Raw genomic sequence first — 19,557 nt, 5'->3', positions numbered from 1 at the left:
GACATTTGTCTACAATAGAGGTTGGCAAACTTTCTTCCGTAAAGGGCCAAATAGTAAATATTTTAAACTTGCAGACTATACGGCTCTGCTGGTTACAACATAAAAGTAGGCTTAGACAGTATGTAAAAGAATGAGTGTGGCTGTGTTCCAATAAACCTTTATTTACAAAAACTGAAAGCAGGTCACACTTGGCCTGCAGACTATCAATCTCTGATCTACATTTGCTTGATTTCCTTGCCGTATACTCATTCCTCTATTCAGCTGGGCTTGGCTTTTCCCCATCACTACACCAAAATACTTTTGCCAATATCAGTAACATTCTCATCGTTGAATTAAAATGAAAACTTACTAGTCCTTGTCTCATTTGGATTCTTGGGAGCAGTTGACATTCTAATCACTCTCTCCTTAGAAGTTTTTCTTTCTTTAGTGTCCGTGAACTACCTCTAGTTTTTAACCTACCTCTCAAGGCAGTCTCTTAATTATTGGTGTGCCTTAAGGATTTATTATTGATCTTCTTGACACATTTGCCTTAGGCAGTACTTTGTGTTACTATAGTTCTAATTTCTGACTGTTTTTCTCCCTCCTGAGCACACTTAAGTATTAATCTGTATCAGATTCCTAATTTAAATACTGAGTTTGTATATCTAATGGCCTGCTGGTATTTTCTACATGCTTATCCAAAGATACTTTGAAATACATGTCTTAAACTGAACTCGTAATTCCCAACCTCTTTTTCATCCCCAAGATTACTTCCCTCAACCCACATTCTATCTTAGTGAATGGCCCTACCCTTCTTTCAGTGCCCAAGGCAGATACTTGTGCTTCATCTTTGATTCCTAACTCTTCATCTCACCCATTTCTTTCATCGAAAGAATCAGAGTTTTGTGGATGTGCCTCCAAAATAGCTCTTAAATCTATATATTTCTGTTATATTCTGTTGCTTCTATGCTAGTTCAAGCCACCGTCATCACAAATTTAAATTACCAGTAGACTGGTCTGCTTTTCCCTTTCATGTTCTCTTTTGCTGGTAGGAATATCCTCCACCCTACGTTATTACCAATAATTTATCTTTCAGGTATCAGATTAGATATCAGTTCTACTAGGAATCCTTTATTGACTCCAGAATGTAGGTGTAGTGTTTGTTCTCTGTGTCCTATACTTTGCCTGTTATGGCACTTACATTATTTTGTAACCTCAGTTTATTTGTCTCTATTGGACTCGTAAGCTCAAGAAAAGCAAAGATTGTATGCATTGTCTTCATCATTGCTGTAACCCCAACACTCTAGCATGTTGCTCGTAAATCTGTGTTGAAAACAAGTGAAATTAGTCTCAATATCCATAAAATACACCATGTTCTGTACAAATCAAAGCACCAGAACATATCTGATGGCTTAATTTGCAATCAAAGTAAGTATATAATTAGAAAGTTGAATAAATTAATGAAGTAAAGATGTCATACTTCACAAAGGTGTTTTGTTTTATGTAGAACATCAGATCCTAAATCATAAGGCATAAGCTGCTAATGGCCAGATTTGTTTCGCCATATGTTAATGAGCATACAAGTAATCACTGTACTTAGAAGTAATATAAGTATCCCCTATTGTTATTTAATCCTGGCTCCTTTTAGAGGGAAAGTAAAGAAATAAACTACCCTTGACCTCAAGGAACACACTATGTTTTGGAAGCCTTCATTGTAAAGTGATCATAAGTACTAACACAGGTATTCTCATTGTGCTGTACAGCACCAAAGCAAGCAACAGGTGGATAGAAGGGGGAAAGGAAATCAGGCGAGGTTTTACAGAGGAGGTAACACTTCAGAAGAGTCTTAAAATACGAATAAGACATTGCCAGAAAGAAAAATAAAAATTAATTTCAAATACAATATATATAAGCATGTGAAGCATGATTCAGAAATACCCTTTTTTTTTTTTCTTTTTTGAGATGGACTTTTGCTTTTGTCACCCAGGCTATAGTGCAATGGCATTATTTCAACTTACTGCAACCTCCGCCTCCCGGGTTCAAGCGATTTTCCTGCCCCAGCCTCCCAAGTGGTTGGGATTACAGGTACCTGCCACCACACCTGGCTAATTTTTGTATTTTTGGTAGAGACAGGGTTTTACCATTTTGCCAGGTTGGTCTCAAACTCCTGACCTCAGCTGATCCACCCACCTCAGCCTCCCAAAGTGCTGAGATTACAGGTGTGAGCCACCACGCCCAGCCGTATCTTCTTAATTGTCAAAGGAAAATCAAAGTGTGTTAGTAGCATTATCATATATTATGTGTAAGCATGTGTTTGTGTCATACATGACTTTTTTAATTCTAAATTTTAAAATCTAACCTTAACAATTCAGTGGCTTAAATTGAGATACAAACCTTACTAAACAGAATTTATACTGATACATGATACAACATGGATACATCTCGAAAATATTATACTACATGAATGAAACTGGTCATAAAAAACCACATATATGATTCCATTTAAAATTGATAGGGTTTCCAGAATAAGCAATCTGTTAGAATAAAGTAGATTATTGGTTGCCTAGGACCTGGAGAGGAGGGAGCAGGGGGTAAGACAGGAGAGTTGGTGGAAAATAACTAAAGGGCATGGGTATCTTTTGGGGATGATGAAAATGTTCTAAAATTAATTGTGGTGATAGTTGCACAACTGTATGAACATTCTATAAACCATTGAATTATACACTTTAAGTGGGTGAATTGTGTGGGACATGAATATTTCCATAAAGCTGTTACCAAAAAATGTAAGTTAAATTCTCCAGTGTTGTTATTTTCATGAAGTTACGAATAAAACCCATGTTCCATCCATTATTCAGATATCATTGTACAAACTGAACTATCAGCTGTTGCTGCATTGAATTCACAGTGGTACACAACAGACATTATATTTCAAACACAAAATGAAATCCTTATTTGTGAGCTTCAGATATACTAAGGATTATAGAAATATATCAACTCATTTAAACCATGTACTTTTTAGAATATGCATCATTTGTTCACTTGATTCCAAGAAGATTTTGTGAATCATAATCTGGTAATTAGGTTAGCAGAGAGCTAATGTGCATGGAAAAATGAATTCCAGTTTTTATCAGTCATATATATTTGGAAGAGCATCATTAGAGGTTAAAATTTTCTTCTGGATAGTTACTGCCTTAAATTAACCACATATCCTATCAAATTAGTTATTGTACCTGCCTGTCTTTAGGAATTTGATTCCACAAGTGTTGGAGGTAAAATAGGATGTTTCCTATTATTATACTACAGTTTACAATGGATTTTCAGTTGCCTGTTGTATGATAAACTCAATGCCCTTCATAACTTGAAGTAAATGCTGAACTCGCCCTTTTTATTTTGCTGAGACAGAGCTTCTATTCACCGATGAGAAGTGTAAATTTAACCAAATTGTCAAATCAACACTCATTTAGGTGCGCACATTGGTCCTATTTTCCTTGAAGACTTATGTGGCAACACAAGATAGAAAAAAATTAAGCCTGCACATGTTTTTAATTACCTTTTTCTTACTCTGTGAATTACATTAAGTTATTTAATTTAGGATGCCAAATACATAGTAGCTTTTGAAAGTACACATGCATCATTTAAATTTCTGTTTATGAATCTATTGCAGTCATTTTATAAAGAAAAGAGAAACCTAAATTTGAATGTTGAGATCATAATCTTTAAAACTACACACTAGAAACAACAGAATTTCAATTTGTTACTTATAATTTACCTAGAATCCCTCAGCCAAGATAGTAACACGTCTTGAGAAGTTAAATAATGTACCTATTACAAATGATGATGTTTCAGAAATCAGATAAGTACTTATCCTTAGAATAAATTATAAATACTTATAAATAGAAAAATATAGCATTACCTATAGTATTTAGTACAGAAAAAGGTCCATTGTTTTTAGCTGCCAATGCTCTTTTCAACCTAGTTTCTCACTGTTTAAAAAGCTTCAAATAATCATATTCAAAACCTCTTATCTTGCTGATTATATTCAGCAACCAAAGCTAAATATTTCAGTACCAAAGCTGAAAATCATAATGGCAATATCAGCACACACATAATAAATTACAGTTAATACTGTACGAGGTGTGTTTTGATTGGCTCCAAGTTAATGATCTGCTCATGCATAGCACATTGTATTTTTAAGAGGAAGGAAAATATGGTGATGATATGACTGCCAAGCATATTTTATCTACACTGGAGCAAAGTAGTATTTTAGCCAAACCAAAAATATAATATATAGACAACAAGTCAAGTGACCTAAGAGCCAAAATGAATGTATCTAATTAAACATTTCATGAAAATATTTCACGCACACTCTTACACAATTTTTATATTGAATAAAGGTTTCTGGTCAAAGACAGTTTGTTATGTTGACAGCTAAAAAACTGTTGTATTTTTTAGCTAAACATGTATAAAACACAAAAGCATTTGCTTTAACCATCCTGAGGTGGGGACCTTCAAGAGTGTGGTGCTACTTTTTAAGCTAACTACAGAATAAATACTTAGAGTTTAATTACTGCACTATTTAGCCCATGTATTTTCTGAGTAAACAAGACTCATAAGACCCGTAAGACTATCATTGGGGTCAAATACTACAATATAATTAGAAAATATTGAAATCATTTAGACAAAATGCACTTATTCTGGTATTTTCCATATCTGATATTTTTTTCCTTTGGGAAAAATGACATGATGTCAACTGAACTATACTAAAAGATCTAGCTAAATGAAATCACTGGTGTGTGCATGTGTGCACCAGGATGTGCATGCATGCAATTGGAAGCAGTGTTGGGAGAACACAAGAGACAACATGAAAAAGGACCCAGAGAGCAGTATGTAAAACCCTACTGGTACTTCCATACTGCCTGCACATGCAGTGCATTAAGAGGATATTGAGAGATGCGTCTGTAAGAGTCATGGGCCAGAGTTTGGAAGTCTTGAACGCTATGCTAACAAGTTTAGAATTTTTGCTGCTTATATTAAATAGGTAATCATTTTGTTAAACTGTACTTTTCAAAAATTAAAAGTTATAATTTGATTGATTTAACACTGGGAAAATGCCTTTTGTGGTGTATTCCATGTATTTGTTGCAGTTGTCCTTTTGTAACTTTTATCAAATGTTGATGTAAGCTCGGGAGTTTGTGTTTGCCCAGTACCCCTCTTAAAGAGTGGGGACATTCCTGTGAGGTTTTGGAAACTGCTGGACTGCATAATATTTTAATGAAGTCTTTGGAATCACAGGGCTTGAGGTAGCAACAGAGATGAGCTGAAATTCAGGTGAAAATGATCAGTATGTAGTATATTTACTGGACTAACTTTTTTTATTTGTTTGGTATTAGAATTTTAACTTTAACAAAACCTGACTTTTTAAATTTGGCAATGGTATTGTATTAATATTTGTAAAATATTCACAGTGGCGGTGAAAATATTGTTAGTCTAATTGGTGTAACATACAAAGAGATTTGATTATATTTTTTCAGACCACTTTTGAGAAATTAAAGACTTTAACCTAGCATTACCTCTTATTACTTAAGACAGTGTGACACCCCATCAGCTATATTTATCAAAATATTTACCCTCAGCAAAGCTTTTACATATTTCTGTGTAGAATGAGTTATTTAATGGAAGTAATTGCACAAACTGATTAGGACCTAAGTTCTAAGTATTATCTTGATATACAGGTGAAAGTGCTGTAACAATCTCAAGTTACCATAGTAATGCAATGGAAAGAACAATGACATGTTTCACTTTTATATATTATATATATTTTATGAGTTATTTCACCTTTACAGGCACCATTTTTCTCATCTATTAAATAGGAGGATTGGGCAAGGATATTGCTTAAGTGTTTTCTTAATGACATTTCATGGTTCTGCCTACTTCCATTCACTAGTTTAACTTGCATACATAGATGTACTTTTCAACATTCTTGAATCATAGAATTGGAAAGAATCTTGGGAGATCATGTAGTCAGACTGCCTCACAGAAAAGTAGAAATTTGTTCATTCACTCTGCATAGGATGCTTTGCTTGTACCTTCTCATGCTGGTGCCCTTTGAGCCACAGCTGGTTGTGACATCAATTATTGATTGCCCCTTTGGTTGCCAAGATTGATTTCATGGATTGGAAGGATGGGAAGAGAATCCTTTTCTCCCTCACTGCCTCATGCACCGTTCTTCCCATATTTGGGAGCTTAGTTATAAAAGGCAACTTGCAAACATAGAGGAGGATCTTTCTTTGGTCAAGAGTCTATTCCTTGCCATGGCACATTCATCTTTGTATCATGAGCACATTTCTTGGACAGCACTTGTTACTCTGTTTCTTTACTGAATGACTGAATATAGTGTGTGACAGAAATGACTAACAGTTGTAATCATGAGTAGAGTTTCATGGTTTATTTAGCCTAAGGTGGAGCTGAAATTATATCTCTAGGTTTTTAAACAATAATACTTAGTAAATATTGTCAACAAATAATAATAGAGATACTGGAATATGTTTACAGTCTCTATATAGTTATAGGAGTATATCTGTAGACATATTTAATAAATGATACCTAATGAGTTTTGTTTTATAAACTCATTTAGTACGACTTGAATTGTTATTTACATTTTATCTCTGCCTTTTATTTCTATAACTAAAAAGAAAACTTCCTCTCTAAGTACCTAGCCAAGTATTGTTACATTCAACTTGGACAAGAGTTTAGTACTATTTCTTTTACTGAAATATTCTATCTCCTGATTTTCTAGGTGAAAAGATAATTGTATCATTTCTGATTCTGATATCCAATTTCAGGTTTAAAGCTAAGCAATGTAAATTTGGTTTAATTCTTATCTAGTTTATATCTGTATTATTTAGAGGATATTTTTGCTTGGGTAATTTGTGAAGAGGTTAATGCATTTCTCTCTTGAAAAATGTATATGTGTTCCTAATTCCTAACTAATGGGAAAACAGAGGGTATTTTTTAGTGTCAGCTTTCATCAAGTCAGACTTTTCTGAAGACCTTACTGAATTCTATTTCCATGGGAATTGTGCTAATGGGTATGTGCAACATTATCTAGGTACTCATAGATAGGATTACAAATTAGAAATGAAAAGGAATGGGTGAACAAACACATCTTTCTTCTCTTTTAAGAAATTGACAGAATATTAATCTTTGCACTTTCATTTTCACTTTGCACTGTTTTTAGATTAGATGCAGAAAGTCCGAGTTTAGTACTAATGCATGACATCAGCATAGACAATATAAGTAATGGATTTATTAAGTAAGTTCTTAGTTGTAATCTTACATGTACAAGCAGAAGAGAGAGAGAAAGTCTTCAGTCTCTGTATATTTAGTTAACAATATTAGTGACTTCAATGGGTTTTACAGGAAAATGGAAGACTTAAAAATAAGCCATCCAGTTGTATTGCCTGTATACTTATTTACTGATTTGTTTTGATTCATGTCCACTGTACATTTCAAAATACTGTGCAGAAAACATTAATGAAGCTGATGATACTCAACATTTATTGAACACCTGCATACCCTGGATATTGGAATTTCCTTGTGGCTCAGCCTCAGGCTACCTCTCTTTTCATACTACGTTTTTTTTTTGGTCCCATATGATCTGGAAAAATACATTCTTTTCCTGGGCAATTTCATGCACTTTTGTGGTTTTAAATATCATCAATATATCAGTGACTTCCAAATGTATATCCCTTACCTAAATCTCCTTTTTGGCTCTCCAGACATGTATTTTCAAGGAAATCTTGCAGACATATCAAGCTAATTGTGTCTGAAACTGTATTTTGGATCCTGCCCTTCTTCGGATCTGCAGCTCTAAGAGTTTGTAATCTCAGTTCCATCCCTCCAGCTTCTGCCAGAAACCTGAGAGTCATTTTTGACTCCTTTTATTTTTTCACTACCCTTCATCCCAATTCAAATCTGTCATCAAGTGCTGTCTCATCTCCCTCTAAACACTACTTCAAAATTTTTCACTTTTCTCTATCATTGCTGCCATCACATTTGTCTTGCCTGGACTAATGTAGTAGCCTCCAAACTGGTTTCTCCACATACGGTTCAGACAGTTCTAATTCATTTCCAAATAAAAACCAAAGTGAGTTCTTAAATATGTAAACATAATTATATCACTCGTATATCTAAAACTCTATAATGCTTTTACATTGCTCTTATGATAAGGATCTCTTTTATCTATCCCAGAAGAGGTGATTGATCTTACATTAGCTTGCTAGAGCAGCCATAACAAAGTAACACAAATGAGGTAGCTTAAACAACAGAAAATTATTTTTTCACAATTTTGGAGGCTAGAAATCTAAAATCCATTTGGTTTCTTCTAAAGTCTTTCTCCTTGGCTTGCAAATGGTTGTCTTTCTCTGGTGCCTTTGCATAGTCTTCCCTTTGTATCCTTGTCTCTTAATAAGGATACCATTCATTTGGATTAGGGGCCATCCTCATGACTACATTTTACCTTAATTACCTCCAAGCTCTATCTCCAAATAAAGTCACCTCCTGAGGTACTAGGGGTTAGGACTTCCAACTTACAAATTTTGAGGACACACAATTCAGACCTTAATAGAGCCTAAACTCATAGTTGATAGATGAGGAATAAACATAAGCACATAGGAGTAGAGACTTCTGGTGGTTTTGTGGGAACTAAGAAAGTTAGATTAGACAAGATTCTGTAGAACCAAGAATGGAAGACTAAGAAAAATGTTATCCTGCTTTATTCTCCCTTGAGCAGGTATCATTTTGCAGTAGCCTCCAAAACATCTCACATATAAATACTTTCATCTCAAGAGGAATCATGCAATACTGCAGATGACTCAGTACAAATCCATCACCTCTCCTACAAAAACAACCATTCTACCTACAACAAAAACAATGACAGCAATAAAACAAAAACCCTACCTTATTTACTGACTTCATCTTTATGTTTTAAAACTTACTCATTTGTGTGGAAGGCTGTGTATGTATATCAGTATCTTGGGCTTTCTAGCTATCACAAATTTACAACCTTTTTTTTTTTTTTTTTTTTAAAGACAGTGTCTTGCTCTGTCACCCAGGCTGAAGCGCAGAGGCACAATCTTGGCTCACTGCAACCTCCACCTCCCGAGTTCAAGCGATTCTCCTGCCTCATCCTCCCGAGTAGCTCTGATTACAGGCACCCACCACCACACCCGGCTAATTTTTGTATTTTTAGTAGAGACAGGGTTTTACCATGTTGTCCAGGCTGGTCTCGAACTGCTGACCACAGGTAATCCGCCCACGTTGGCCTCCCAAAGTGCTGGTATTACAGGTGTAAGCCACTGTGCCTGGCCTCAAAATAACTTTTTAACCAAATCTGATAAATGTTTCCTATTAGTCTTACTGCATAATGGCAGTATCCATTGATATTGCTGTTAAACAACCAACAAAAAGTCCTTCCAGAAATAATTTGTATTACATATCCAGTTACTATATTCCTTTGAAAGACTTCCTGTTGCAATTATCAGCAAAGGCCAGGTGCAGTGGCTCATACCTGTAATCCCAACACTTTGGGAGGCTAAGGTGGGAGGATCACTTGAGCTCAGGAGTTTGAAACCAGCTTGGGCAATATAGTGAGACCCTGTCTCTACAAACAATAAAAATAACTTACTGGATGTGGTAGTATACTTCTAGTCCCAGCTACTCACAGGCTGAGGCAGGAGGATCGTTTACACCCAGGAGTCAGTACGAGGCTGCAGTGAGCTGTGATCATACCATTGCACTCCAGCCTGGGCAACAGAGCAAGACTCCATCTCAGAAAAAAAAAAAAAAAAAAAGAATGATCAGCAAATTTAATTTCTTTAAAATCTTTTAACCTAAAATCCAATTTTGCATTATATGAAAATATCCTTGTATCTGGTTTCTGGAAGAATGGAGATGTAATGTCATTAACTTTTATGCTAAAGACAGCTATTTTTAAAAACTAGGCACAGTATCATCTAAAGGAGTGTATGTGTGTGTGTGTGTGTACATATATATATGTATGTATTTAGATAGACATACTTTCGTTGGTTTAATTCAAGATAGTTTTGGTTTATGGATGACAAGATGCAGATGCATTTTCATAACTCACAGCTGTAGTTTCTGCCATTAGGGTATTTCTCTTCTTATTCAGTATGACATAATATCCTACATTTTATTATCCAGTCTTTCTGACTCTGAGGAAAAAAATAGGGCCAAATAGTCAAGTTCCATTATCTAATGACAGCGACAGGCAGGAAGCACATGGATAATTATATACATTGTCAGATTCAGCCTATAAAACTACTTTAACCAGGAGTTTCTACATTTTTCTCCATGAAGTCTGTTAGAGTTGCTACTGATAACTAAGATGACAGGTCTGAATTTCATTTTATTTTCTCTTCTTCTTCCCTTAACAAAGATACTTATGAACTGTGGGTTGACTCAAAGGCCAGAAGTATGTAAAATTAAGGATGAAATACGTAGAACCTAGACAATCCAAAGAGAAGCACCCTTTAATACTAGTAATTGAACTTTCATTGAACTCAATGCTTTTCATATATCTGTGGGGGCTGCCACTGATTTGTGTTCAAACTGAAGATAAATTATTTGAAAATATACTTAATTAATGGATAAAACCTTCCATACATTTTATGACAAGTAAAAAATGAAGTTAGTTGATTCTGGTTTTATAAGCAAACTTGCGACTTCCTAGTTATAGTCCTAAGGAAAGCTGAATATGTTTTCCTCCTAAAGATGCAGTGGCTCCAGGGTAGCTTTTGATCAGACCCACTCTTAATATTTGTAAGACCTGAAGCAGGAGTAAAAATGGAGATCCATATCATACATAAAAATGTAAAAGTCATTTAAAAAGCTACCGAACTCTTAAATGTGCTCTACACTCCTTACTTGATAAGATATCTTCATGATATCTTAGAAAGACAGATTCAAATTTAAAAATTTTGGACTCCTTGGGGGATTCCATGTCGGAACATGATAATGTGGGGAATTGGCCCTTGGCCTGCCACCCTTTCCTTTTTATCTTGCACATCTAAGCTCCATTCTTATTTCCCCACAAAACAACTGCCCTGGGCCACCCCTTGGAAGACTGTGGAGTGTATGCTGTCTAAATATAGACAAAACACTTACCACTGCTGTATTCCCCATGGTCTTCTGTAAGTCATTATGGATTGAAAGACAAATGGCAATGATTATGACAGACATAAGTCAGATGCTTTTCTGTATCAATTCAGGTGATTATGTGTCTTTCCACCTTTATTCTGTTAATGCAGTGTAATACACCAATCCATTTTCATATGCTGAACCATGCTTGCAATGTAGAAATAACTACTACTTGTATAACGATAATTATACCATGGTGTATAAGCCTTTTAATGTGCTCTTGACTTTAGTTTGCTAGTGTTTTGTTGAGGATTTTTGCATCAATACTTATCATGGATATTGAGCTATAGTTTTCTTGTAGTGTCTTTGTTTGGCTTTGGAACCAGGATAATACTGGCCTCATTAGAATAAGGTTGGGAGTATCTCCTCTTTTTCAAGGTTTTGGAAGAGTTACAGGACAATGGATGTTAATTCTTTAAATGTTTCGTAGAATTCTCCAGTGAAACCATCTGGTCCTGGGCATTTCTTTGTTTGAGGGGTTTTTAACTACTGATTCAGTCTCCTTATTCTTTATTGATCTGTTCATATTTTCTATTTATTCATGATTTAGTCTTAGTAGGTTGGTTGTAGGAATTTATCCATCTTGTCTAGGTTATTCAACTTGTTAGCAAACAGTTGTTCATAGTGTTCTTTTATAACACTTTTTTATTTCTATGGCATCTGTTACAATGTCCTGTCTTTTATTTTTAATGTTAGTTATTTGGGTCTTCTTTCTTTTTTTTCTTAATTAGTCTAGTTAAGGGTTTGTAAATTTTGTTGATCTTTTTAAAAAACTAACTCTTAATTTCTTTGAATTTTTATATTGTTTTTTGATTTTCTATGTCATTTATCTGTTATAGTCTATATTATTTTCTTCTTCCTGCTCACTTTGATCTTAGGTTGGTTTTTTTTTTTTTTTCCTAGTCTTTTGGGTGTAAAGTTAGGTTGTTAACTTGAGATATATATATATATTTTACATTATACATTTGACAGCTATAAACTTAACCCTTTAACACTAGTTTCATTCCATCCCAAAATTTTGGCATGTTGTGTTTTCACTTTCATGTGTCTTAAGGTATTTCCCATAAGGTATTCGCCTTATGACTTATTTGACTCATTGATTGTATAAGAATGTGTTTAATTTCCACATATTTTAGATTTCCCAGTTTTCCTTGAGCTACTGGTTTCTAGTTTCATTCCATTGTAATCAGAAAAGATACTTTGTATGACTTCAGACTTCTGGAATTTAGGATTTGTTTTTTTTTTTTTTTTTTTTTTAGACGGAGTCTTGCTGTGTCACCCAGGTGCAGTGGCCGGATCTCAGCTCACTGCAAGCTCCGCCTCCCGGGTTTACGCCATTCTCCTGCCTCAGCCTCCCGAGTAGCTGGGACTACAGGCGCCCGCCACCTCGCCCGGCTAGTTTTTTTTTTGTATTTTTTAGTAGAGACGGGGTTTCACCGTGTTAGCCAGGATGGTCTCGATCTCCTGACCTCGTGATCCGCCCATCTCGGCCTCCCAAAGTGCTGGGATTACAGGCTTGAGCCACCGCGCCCGGCCTTAAGATTTGTTTTGTGGCCCAATGCATGGTCTTATCCCAGAGAATGTTCCATGGTTACTCAACAATATATATTCTGCTATTTTTGATTGGAGTGTTCTGTATATGTCTGTTAGGTCTCATTGGTCTGCAGGGTTTTTTAAATCTTGTTTCCTTATTGATTTTCTGTATAATTCTGTTCATTGTTGAAAGTGGAATATTGAAGTCTCCTGCTATTTATTGTGTTGTTGCCAATTTCTTCAGTCCTGCCAAAGTTTGTTCCATATATTTAGATTCATAGAAATACAGTAAGTCCTCATATAACATTGTGATAGGTTCTTGGAAACTGCATCTTTAAGCAAAACAATGTACAGCAGGTTTTTAAATAATGTCATTTTGTTCAATGTCCTTTTATAGTAATGGTGGGGGAAAAATGACTTTGTTGTTTGTCATTTTACTTAAAGTTACGGTTTTCAAAAACCTATGACAACATTAAGTGAGAAGTTACTGTATTTATGCACCAAAGCTATGAGGTTTGGTACATAAATACTTATAATTGTTATATTTTCCTGGTAAATTGACCCTTTTATCATTATATAATGTCTTTCTTTGTCTCTTGTAATGGTTTTTTATTTAAAGTATATTTTGTCTGATTTTAGTGTAGCCACTTCTGCTCTTTTGTTACCATTTACATGGAATATCTTTTTCCATCCTTTCACTTTCAGCCTATGCGTATTGTTAGATCTAAGGTGTGTCTCTTATAGACAGTGTATAGATGGATTCTGTTATTTTATCCAGTCAACCAGCCTATGTCTTTTGATTGGGGAGTTTAATCTGTTTACATTTAAAATAATTACTGATACGCAAGGACTTACTGCCATTTTGTTAATTGCTGTCTATGTCTTGTTCCCTTCCTCTCTCATTGCCTTCCTTTGTGTTTCGTTGATTTTTTTTCTAGTGGTATGCTTTCATTCCCTTCTCACTTCCTTTTGTGTGTATTCTATAGATATTTTCTTTGTGGTCACCTTTGTGAATCCATAAAACATCTCAAAGTTATAGCGTTCTATTTCAAACTGATAACAACCTAACTTTAATCACATACAAAAACTTTCTCCTTTACTGCTCCATTTCTCCATTTGTTACTGATGTTACAAATTACATTTCTATATATTATATGTACCTTAACATAGATTTATGGGTTTTTGTTTTGGGGTTTTTTTCATTTAAATTTCACATACTAAATTTACAGTAGTACCTATTACTATATTTTTCCATGTATTTACCTTTATTAGAGAAACTTATATTTTTATACATCTTTGTGTTTTTGCCTGCTGTCCTTTCATTTCAACTTAAAGGACTTCCTTTAGCATTTTATATAGAGTAGCTCCCGGTAATGAACTCCCATGGCTTTTCTTTATCTGGGAAAATATTAATTTTTTCTTTACTTTTGAAGAACTGTTTTGCCAGATACAGTATTCCTGATTAATAGGTTTTTTGTTTTTGTTTCCTTTCAGCACTTTGAGTATATCATCCTACTCCTTTCTGACCTTCAAAGTTTCTGCTGAGATATTTGCTGGTAATATTATGGAAGCTCCCTCATATGTGATAAATCACATTTCTCTTGCTGCTCTTAAGTTTCTGTCTTTGACTTTACACAGTTTGACTATAATGTGTCTTAGTATGGTTATCTTTGGATTTTCCTAGTTGGAGTTCTTTGAATTTCTTGATCTGTATATACATTTCTGTCCACTGATTGGGAAAGTTTTCAGCCATTTTTTCCTTCAGATAAGCTCTCTTATGTTTTTCTCTCTTACTTTCCATTCTGGAATACCCATCATTCATATATGGACCTGCTTGATATTGTCCTAAATCCCTTAGCATCGCTTCACATTTCTTCTTTCTTTTTTCTCCTCTGCTCAGTGATTTCAGATAACTTGTCTACAAGTTCACGGATTCTGCCTAAGACTGTCGTTGAATACCTCTAATAACTTTTTCCGTTCAGTTATTGTATTTTTCAGCTCCAGGATTTCTGTTTGGTTCTTTTTATAGTTTCTGTGTTTTTGTTCATGTATCATTTTCCTGATTGTTTTCAATAGTCTGTGTTCTCTCTCTGTCGTTTTGAGACAGTCTCACTTTACCACCCAAGTTGGAGTGCAGTGGCGCGATCTTGGCTCACTGCAACCTCTGCCTCCTGGGTTCAAGTGATTCTCCTGCCTCAGCCTCCCAAGTAGCTGGGATTAAAGGTGCATGCCACCATACCTGGCTAATTTTTGTAGTTTTAGTAGAGGGGTTTCACCATGTTGGCCAGACTGGTCTCGAACTGCTGACCTCAGGTGATCCACCTACCTTGGCCTCCCAAAGGACTGGGGTTACAGATGTGAGCTACTGCTCCCAGCCCTCTTTTAGCTCATTAAACATCCCTATAATAGTTATTTTAAATTCCCTGTCAGGTAGCTCATAGATCTTTGTTTCTTCAGGGTAAGTTTCCGGAGTTTTATTTTGTTCCTTTGATTAGGGTATATTTCCCTATTGCTTTGTATGCTTTGTGATTTTTGCTGGGCATTTTGAAAGGCAACTACTTCCTCCAGTCTTTGCATACTGACCTTGCTCAGGGAAAGACCTTCACTAATCAGCCCAGCTGGGAGTTCTAGCGCCTCTCAAATGTTTTCTGATATCTTGCTCCCTCTGGCACCTGCCTGTGGATCTGCAGCTCTAATATGCCTCTCACCTCTGTTTTCAGTGCCTTCCAAATGCTGGTGCTGGGCCTGTGAGTGCCCTTCTTTAAGTGATACAGAAACCAGTTCCTTGGGAATCCCCAGAAAGCCAGAATGTTGAATGTATAGTTCATTCTTTTGTTTCTGTCCTGAGGGAAGAGCTCTGACATGGGGGTTGGGGGGTTCTTCTTGGTTGCTCCAACTGTTCCACATGGGAGAGGATATCCGCATGGATACACTGAACACTGTGAAATTAATTTCCTACCACTTTCATTGGAATTTCTTCGTGGTTTTATAATGGCATGGGTCCTGTAGCTTCTCAACTGGTCTCTAAAGTTCTCACAAGGGTATTCTGATCCATATATTGTTAACTTGGTATCTTAGTGGTGGAAAGAGGGCCTCTAGCTTCCTAGTCTACCACTATAGCAGTTGTTCTTTTAAGAAGTGTGTTTTCGAATTTAAATTTATTCTGTTTCGTCAATGTAACATTTTAGGAAACACCACCTTAAAACAAAGCAAAGCAAAATACAGAAAACAAGAACGTGGCTTGACTACTACTTTTAGGGGTACATCAAATCAGTTGTTTACACACTGATTCAGCCTTCATTCTCTCCTATCTTTTTGGATGGAGGTGAGAGTAATGAACTTGTCTTGCTTTTCTCAGAAATTTAGGGTATCATCCTTCCTTAACTGCTAGGAGGACATATAGTATGTATAGATGATGCTGATTAAATCTTTGGAGCTTTAATGATGTGTGACAGCTAATGAATTTTTCTAATATAATATAAAAACTTTATGATTTTATATCATTCTTAAGGGAAGAGGTTTTAAAGCAGATGTACTTCTTTATTCATTTTAAAGCTTAAGTACTTAGAAGTATGGAAATTTGATCCTGTACACTTAGCTTCATGAAAAGTGAGATACATTTTCTGAACATAGCCCCATTGACTCTTCTGGAATTAGTTAGAGATAATTTGGTTTGAAATGTCGGCTTTGTAAATAGAAATGGAAATCATAAAAACAGATAAACAAAAGTGAACATAGGACCTGGGAACTAGAATAAATAGTATGTTGGAAATGACCATAAACAATTAATTATGTGGCTCAATTTTGCATCAATTTTCTACTTCTTTAGTTCATGATGCCCATTTTATATCACGTGATTGCAGCAGTGTGATCAGAGCAGTTAGCATATTCTTGGCATTGTCCCCTCATTAATTTTCACTTCTTCAGAGGGACCTTGAATAAAATAAATACATTTGAGCAGTCTTAAGCAACTTGTTTGAATTATTTCCTCAGTGTATGGAGTCAACCAAAAGTACGTTGGATTGAGTTGAGTTGGGTTTAGTTTAATGTCATACTTTACTACAGCATCATACATACATACACAATATTACTTAGCATCTGTAGCACCCATAAAGGATTCTCTAATGCATGTGAAGTAAAAGGAAAGAGAGTGTTTAAGTCCTGGCTTTGAAACTGTTGTGTTAATTGTGAACTTTTGCTGAGTCTGTACATTAAAGAAGGTAACCCTCAGCATGTTGAGATCACAACTGCTATATCAGTGCTTGGAGGCAGTAGCTGTGCTGATGTGAGGCATTAATGGCTGGATGAGTTCAATCAGATATCCTGCCTCCAGTGTCTTTGTGTAATGGTATTTACTAGATTTCAAACAGACTGCTGAGAAAGATGAAATATAATCTCATGTATTATCTCTGTCTTGAAAAAAATTAGATAATGAAGTTGTTCTCTTACTGGCATATGTTTTATTAACCTTCGTAGAGTCAACTTGAAGGACAGATGTCTCTGTAGAGTTGAAACCTTTTGCTAAAGTAGAGTGTTATTAAGTGCATTTTTTAGTTCTAAGAATCATGGGGTTGAGTAGAGCGGGTAAGCATTTTTAAAAACCACTCAGAGGACAATCTTATGTCATATTCTAAGATTATCTGGAGAGAAAAAATGTGATGTAAATTGTGTACAGCTACATTCTTTTTGTTGTTTTTCTTCCTTACAGAGCCTGGAGAAAGTTCTTGTGGAATTCAGTCACAAGGAGTTGTTTGATTTCTATAACAAGGTCTGTATTTTTAAAATAATTTTCTAATATGTGGGGTTTTTTCCATAATATTTTGTTTTCATTTTATGAATTATTATTTTTAAATGTCCTATTATGGAACTAAGTTCTTTAAACTTCCCTTATAAACACCTTATATTTCACAGGGGGAAGTATAGGAGAAATGAAGAGAATCTGAAAAACTAAATCAGGAAGAAAAGGAAAATAGTTTTAATTAAAGCAATAGGATTGTTGCTTTAATATAAGACATTAAGTAATGAACTTTGTGATTCCTAGCCACACTGACACTTTAAATATATATGTCAAATACTTTAATTTCTGGGCCCAAAGGTAAAGGGAAACATGCCTTTAGAGATTTATCTGTGAGCATATTTCATGTTTCTTTCTGAAGACTGATTTTGTAATCCAGGAAAATATACTCCCTCCACCTCCAACTTTAAAAATCTTATAAAGTAGGCAGTTCTGCCCAGCCCACTACCACTGGACCATGCATGTAGTTATCCTGTTCAGCCCACCACCACTGTACTCACTCTCTCGTACATAAGCCTCCAATAAAACCCCATGTCTCATTAAAAACAAAATTATGTAGTGATAATTTAAAATGAAACAGCTGAAGACACTTAACAGTATTAAGAAATCTTCTTTCTTTGAAAATTTGAAAACTTAAATTTTCAAGCACAAATTCTAATATCTTCACATAAAAAGAAAAATATTCCAACTGGTAATTTTATTGCTATGTGAATGGATTTAATATTCATAGTTACCAATGCCATTTTTTCCTTTCTATTTGCATGTGTCTAAATAACAATTGATATGAGTTTCGTTCCCTTCACTAATGTCTTTTTTTCTTTTTTTTTTTTTTTTTTTTTGTCTTTGTAAATAGCTAGAGACTATACAAGCACAACTGGACTCCCTTACATGATGTTTTCGAAGACTGTTTTTTTCATCACGCTCCTGCCACCTCATTATTTTGCATTGAAGATACATTGCCAGGTTGTGTTTTCTGAAGGATTCAGTGGCTTGCTTTCTGTAAATTATATGGCTTATCACTTCTTAGACAAATAACAACCAAGAGAGATCATTGTTAAGAGTACTGAGGTTCTAATATACTTTCTTCAGTTCTGTCAGCCAACAGTAATTATTAAGAACACTTTTGCTTTAAAGGAAACAAAAGTGAATACCATATTGTTTTTACTGTCATAGTGTTGCTTTCTTGCCTGTCCTGCTTAGTTTTTAAAACTTGCTTGATGATACCATAATGTATCAAGGAGGGTCCATGGATACAAGATGAGATGTGTACCTTAGTAGAATACAGAGCTTTGGTAATTACATAAATAAAATTAAGAAAGTAGCCACATACAATCAAATACACTATGGCATTTTTATTTGAATATGATGAGTATATTTTGCTTCAGAAATAATAGAGGAAAGAAATGTAAAATAGTGAGTAGTATGGTATCAGTTAATTCCAGTCTGAGCTTCTCTGTCAACTTCAGTTTCTCTCTGAGTTTAATGATTTAATAATAGTCCAGGTTTTTGTGTGTTTTTCTTTATGCTGCAAATTAATAATGATTCACTTTATAGTTTGGGAGACAGAATCAGGTCTTGAATAAAATAATCGTAATGAGTGCTAAATGGGCACCATTATTCAAATCAGATACCTTTTATATTCTCTTTCTATAAATATGTTGATTTCTGTTAATAAAATTTTAGTGTCTTAGGATTGGTTGAAGTGTACTTTTTTATTTTATACATTTATAGTATATTTTATGCCATGAATGTTTGTAAATGAGTACATTTACATACATTTGTTTAAAAAAACTTGCATTTTTTATGAATGAAATATCTATATTGTTCCCAAAAAGAGAGAGAATCAAACACGACTTTCTTCACATGAAGAAATTTGATTTCAGAAATGTCCTATATTTAAATAACCAAAGTCATTGAAATTGAAGCACATTTCTTATTTGAAATATCTGGGAAATACAACTGTTAAATATCTCTCAAATATTCAGTATATGGAATTTATACCCACATTTGTTTGTGTATCTATTTGTAAGCTG

The 19,557-nt window shown here is 34.8% G+C and overlaps 1 protein-coding gene across 2 annotated transcripts in view; it reads left to right on the top strand.

The window, feature by feature from the left end:
• Positions 1-19,217, top strand: part of COMMD10 (COMM domain containing 10) — a 241,049-nt gene extending 221,832 nt beyond the window's left edge. For both annotated transcript variants that reach the window (XM_011972860.1, XM_011972861.1), the window contains exons 6-7: positions 17,438-17,497; positions 18,378-19,217. In XM_011972860.1, coding sequence (XP_011828250.1) covers positions 17,438-17,497; positions 18,378-18,416 — 99 coding nt within the window. In that variant the 3' untranslated portion in view covers positions 18,417-19,217. The remainder of the gene's footprint in view (positions 1-17,437; positions 17,498-18,377) is intronic.
• The last annotated feature ends 340 nt before the right edge of the window (positions 19,218-19,557 follow it).

Source organism: Mandrillus leucophaeus, unplaced genomic scaffold (genome assembly GCF_000951045.1).
Source record: "Mandrillus leucophaeus isolate KB7577 unplaced genomic scaffold, Mleu.le_1.0 Scaffold131, whole genome shotgun sequence".
Classification (NCBI taxonomy): Eukaryota; Metazoa; Chordata; class Mammalia; order Primates; family Cercopithecidae; genus Mandrillus; species Mandrillus leucophaeus.
The sequence above is the reverse complement of the archived record's forward strand: the minus strand, read 5'-3'. Positions and strand labels throughout refer to the sequence as shown.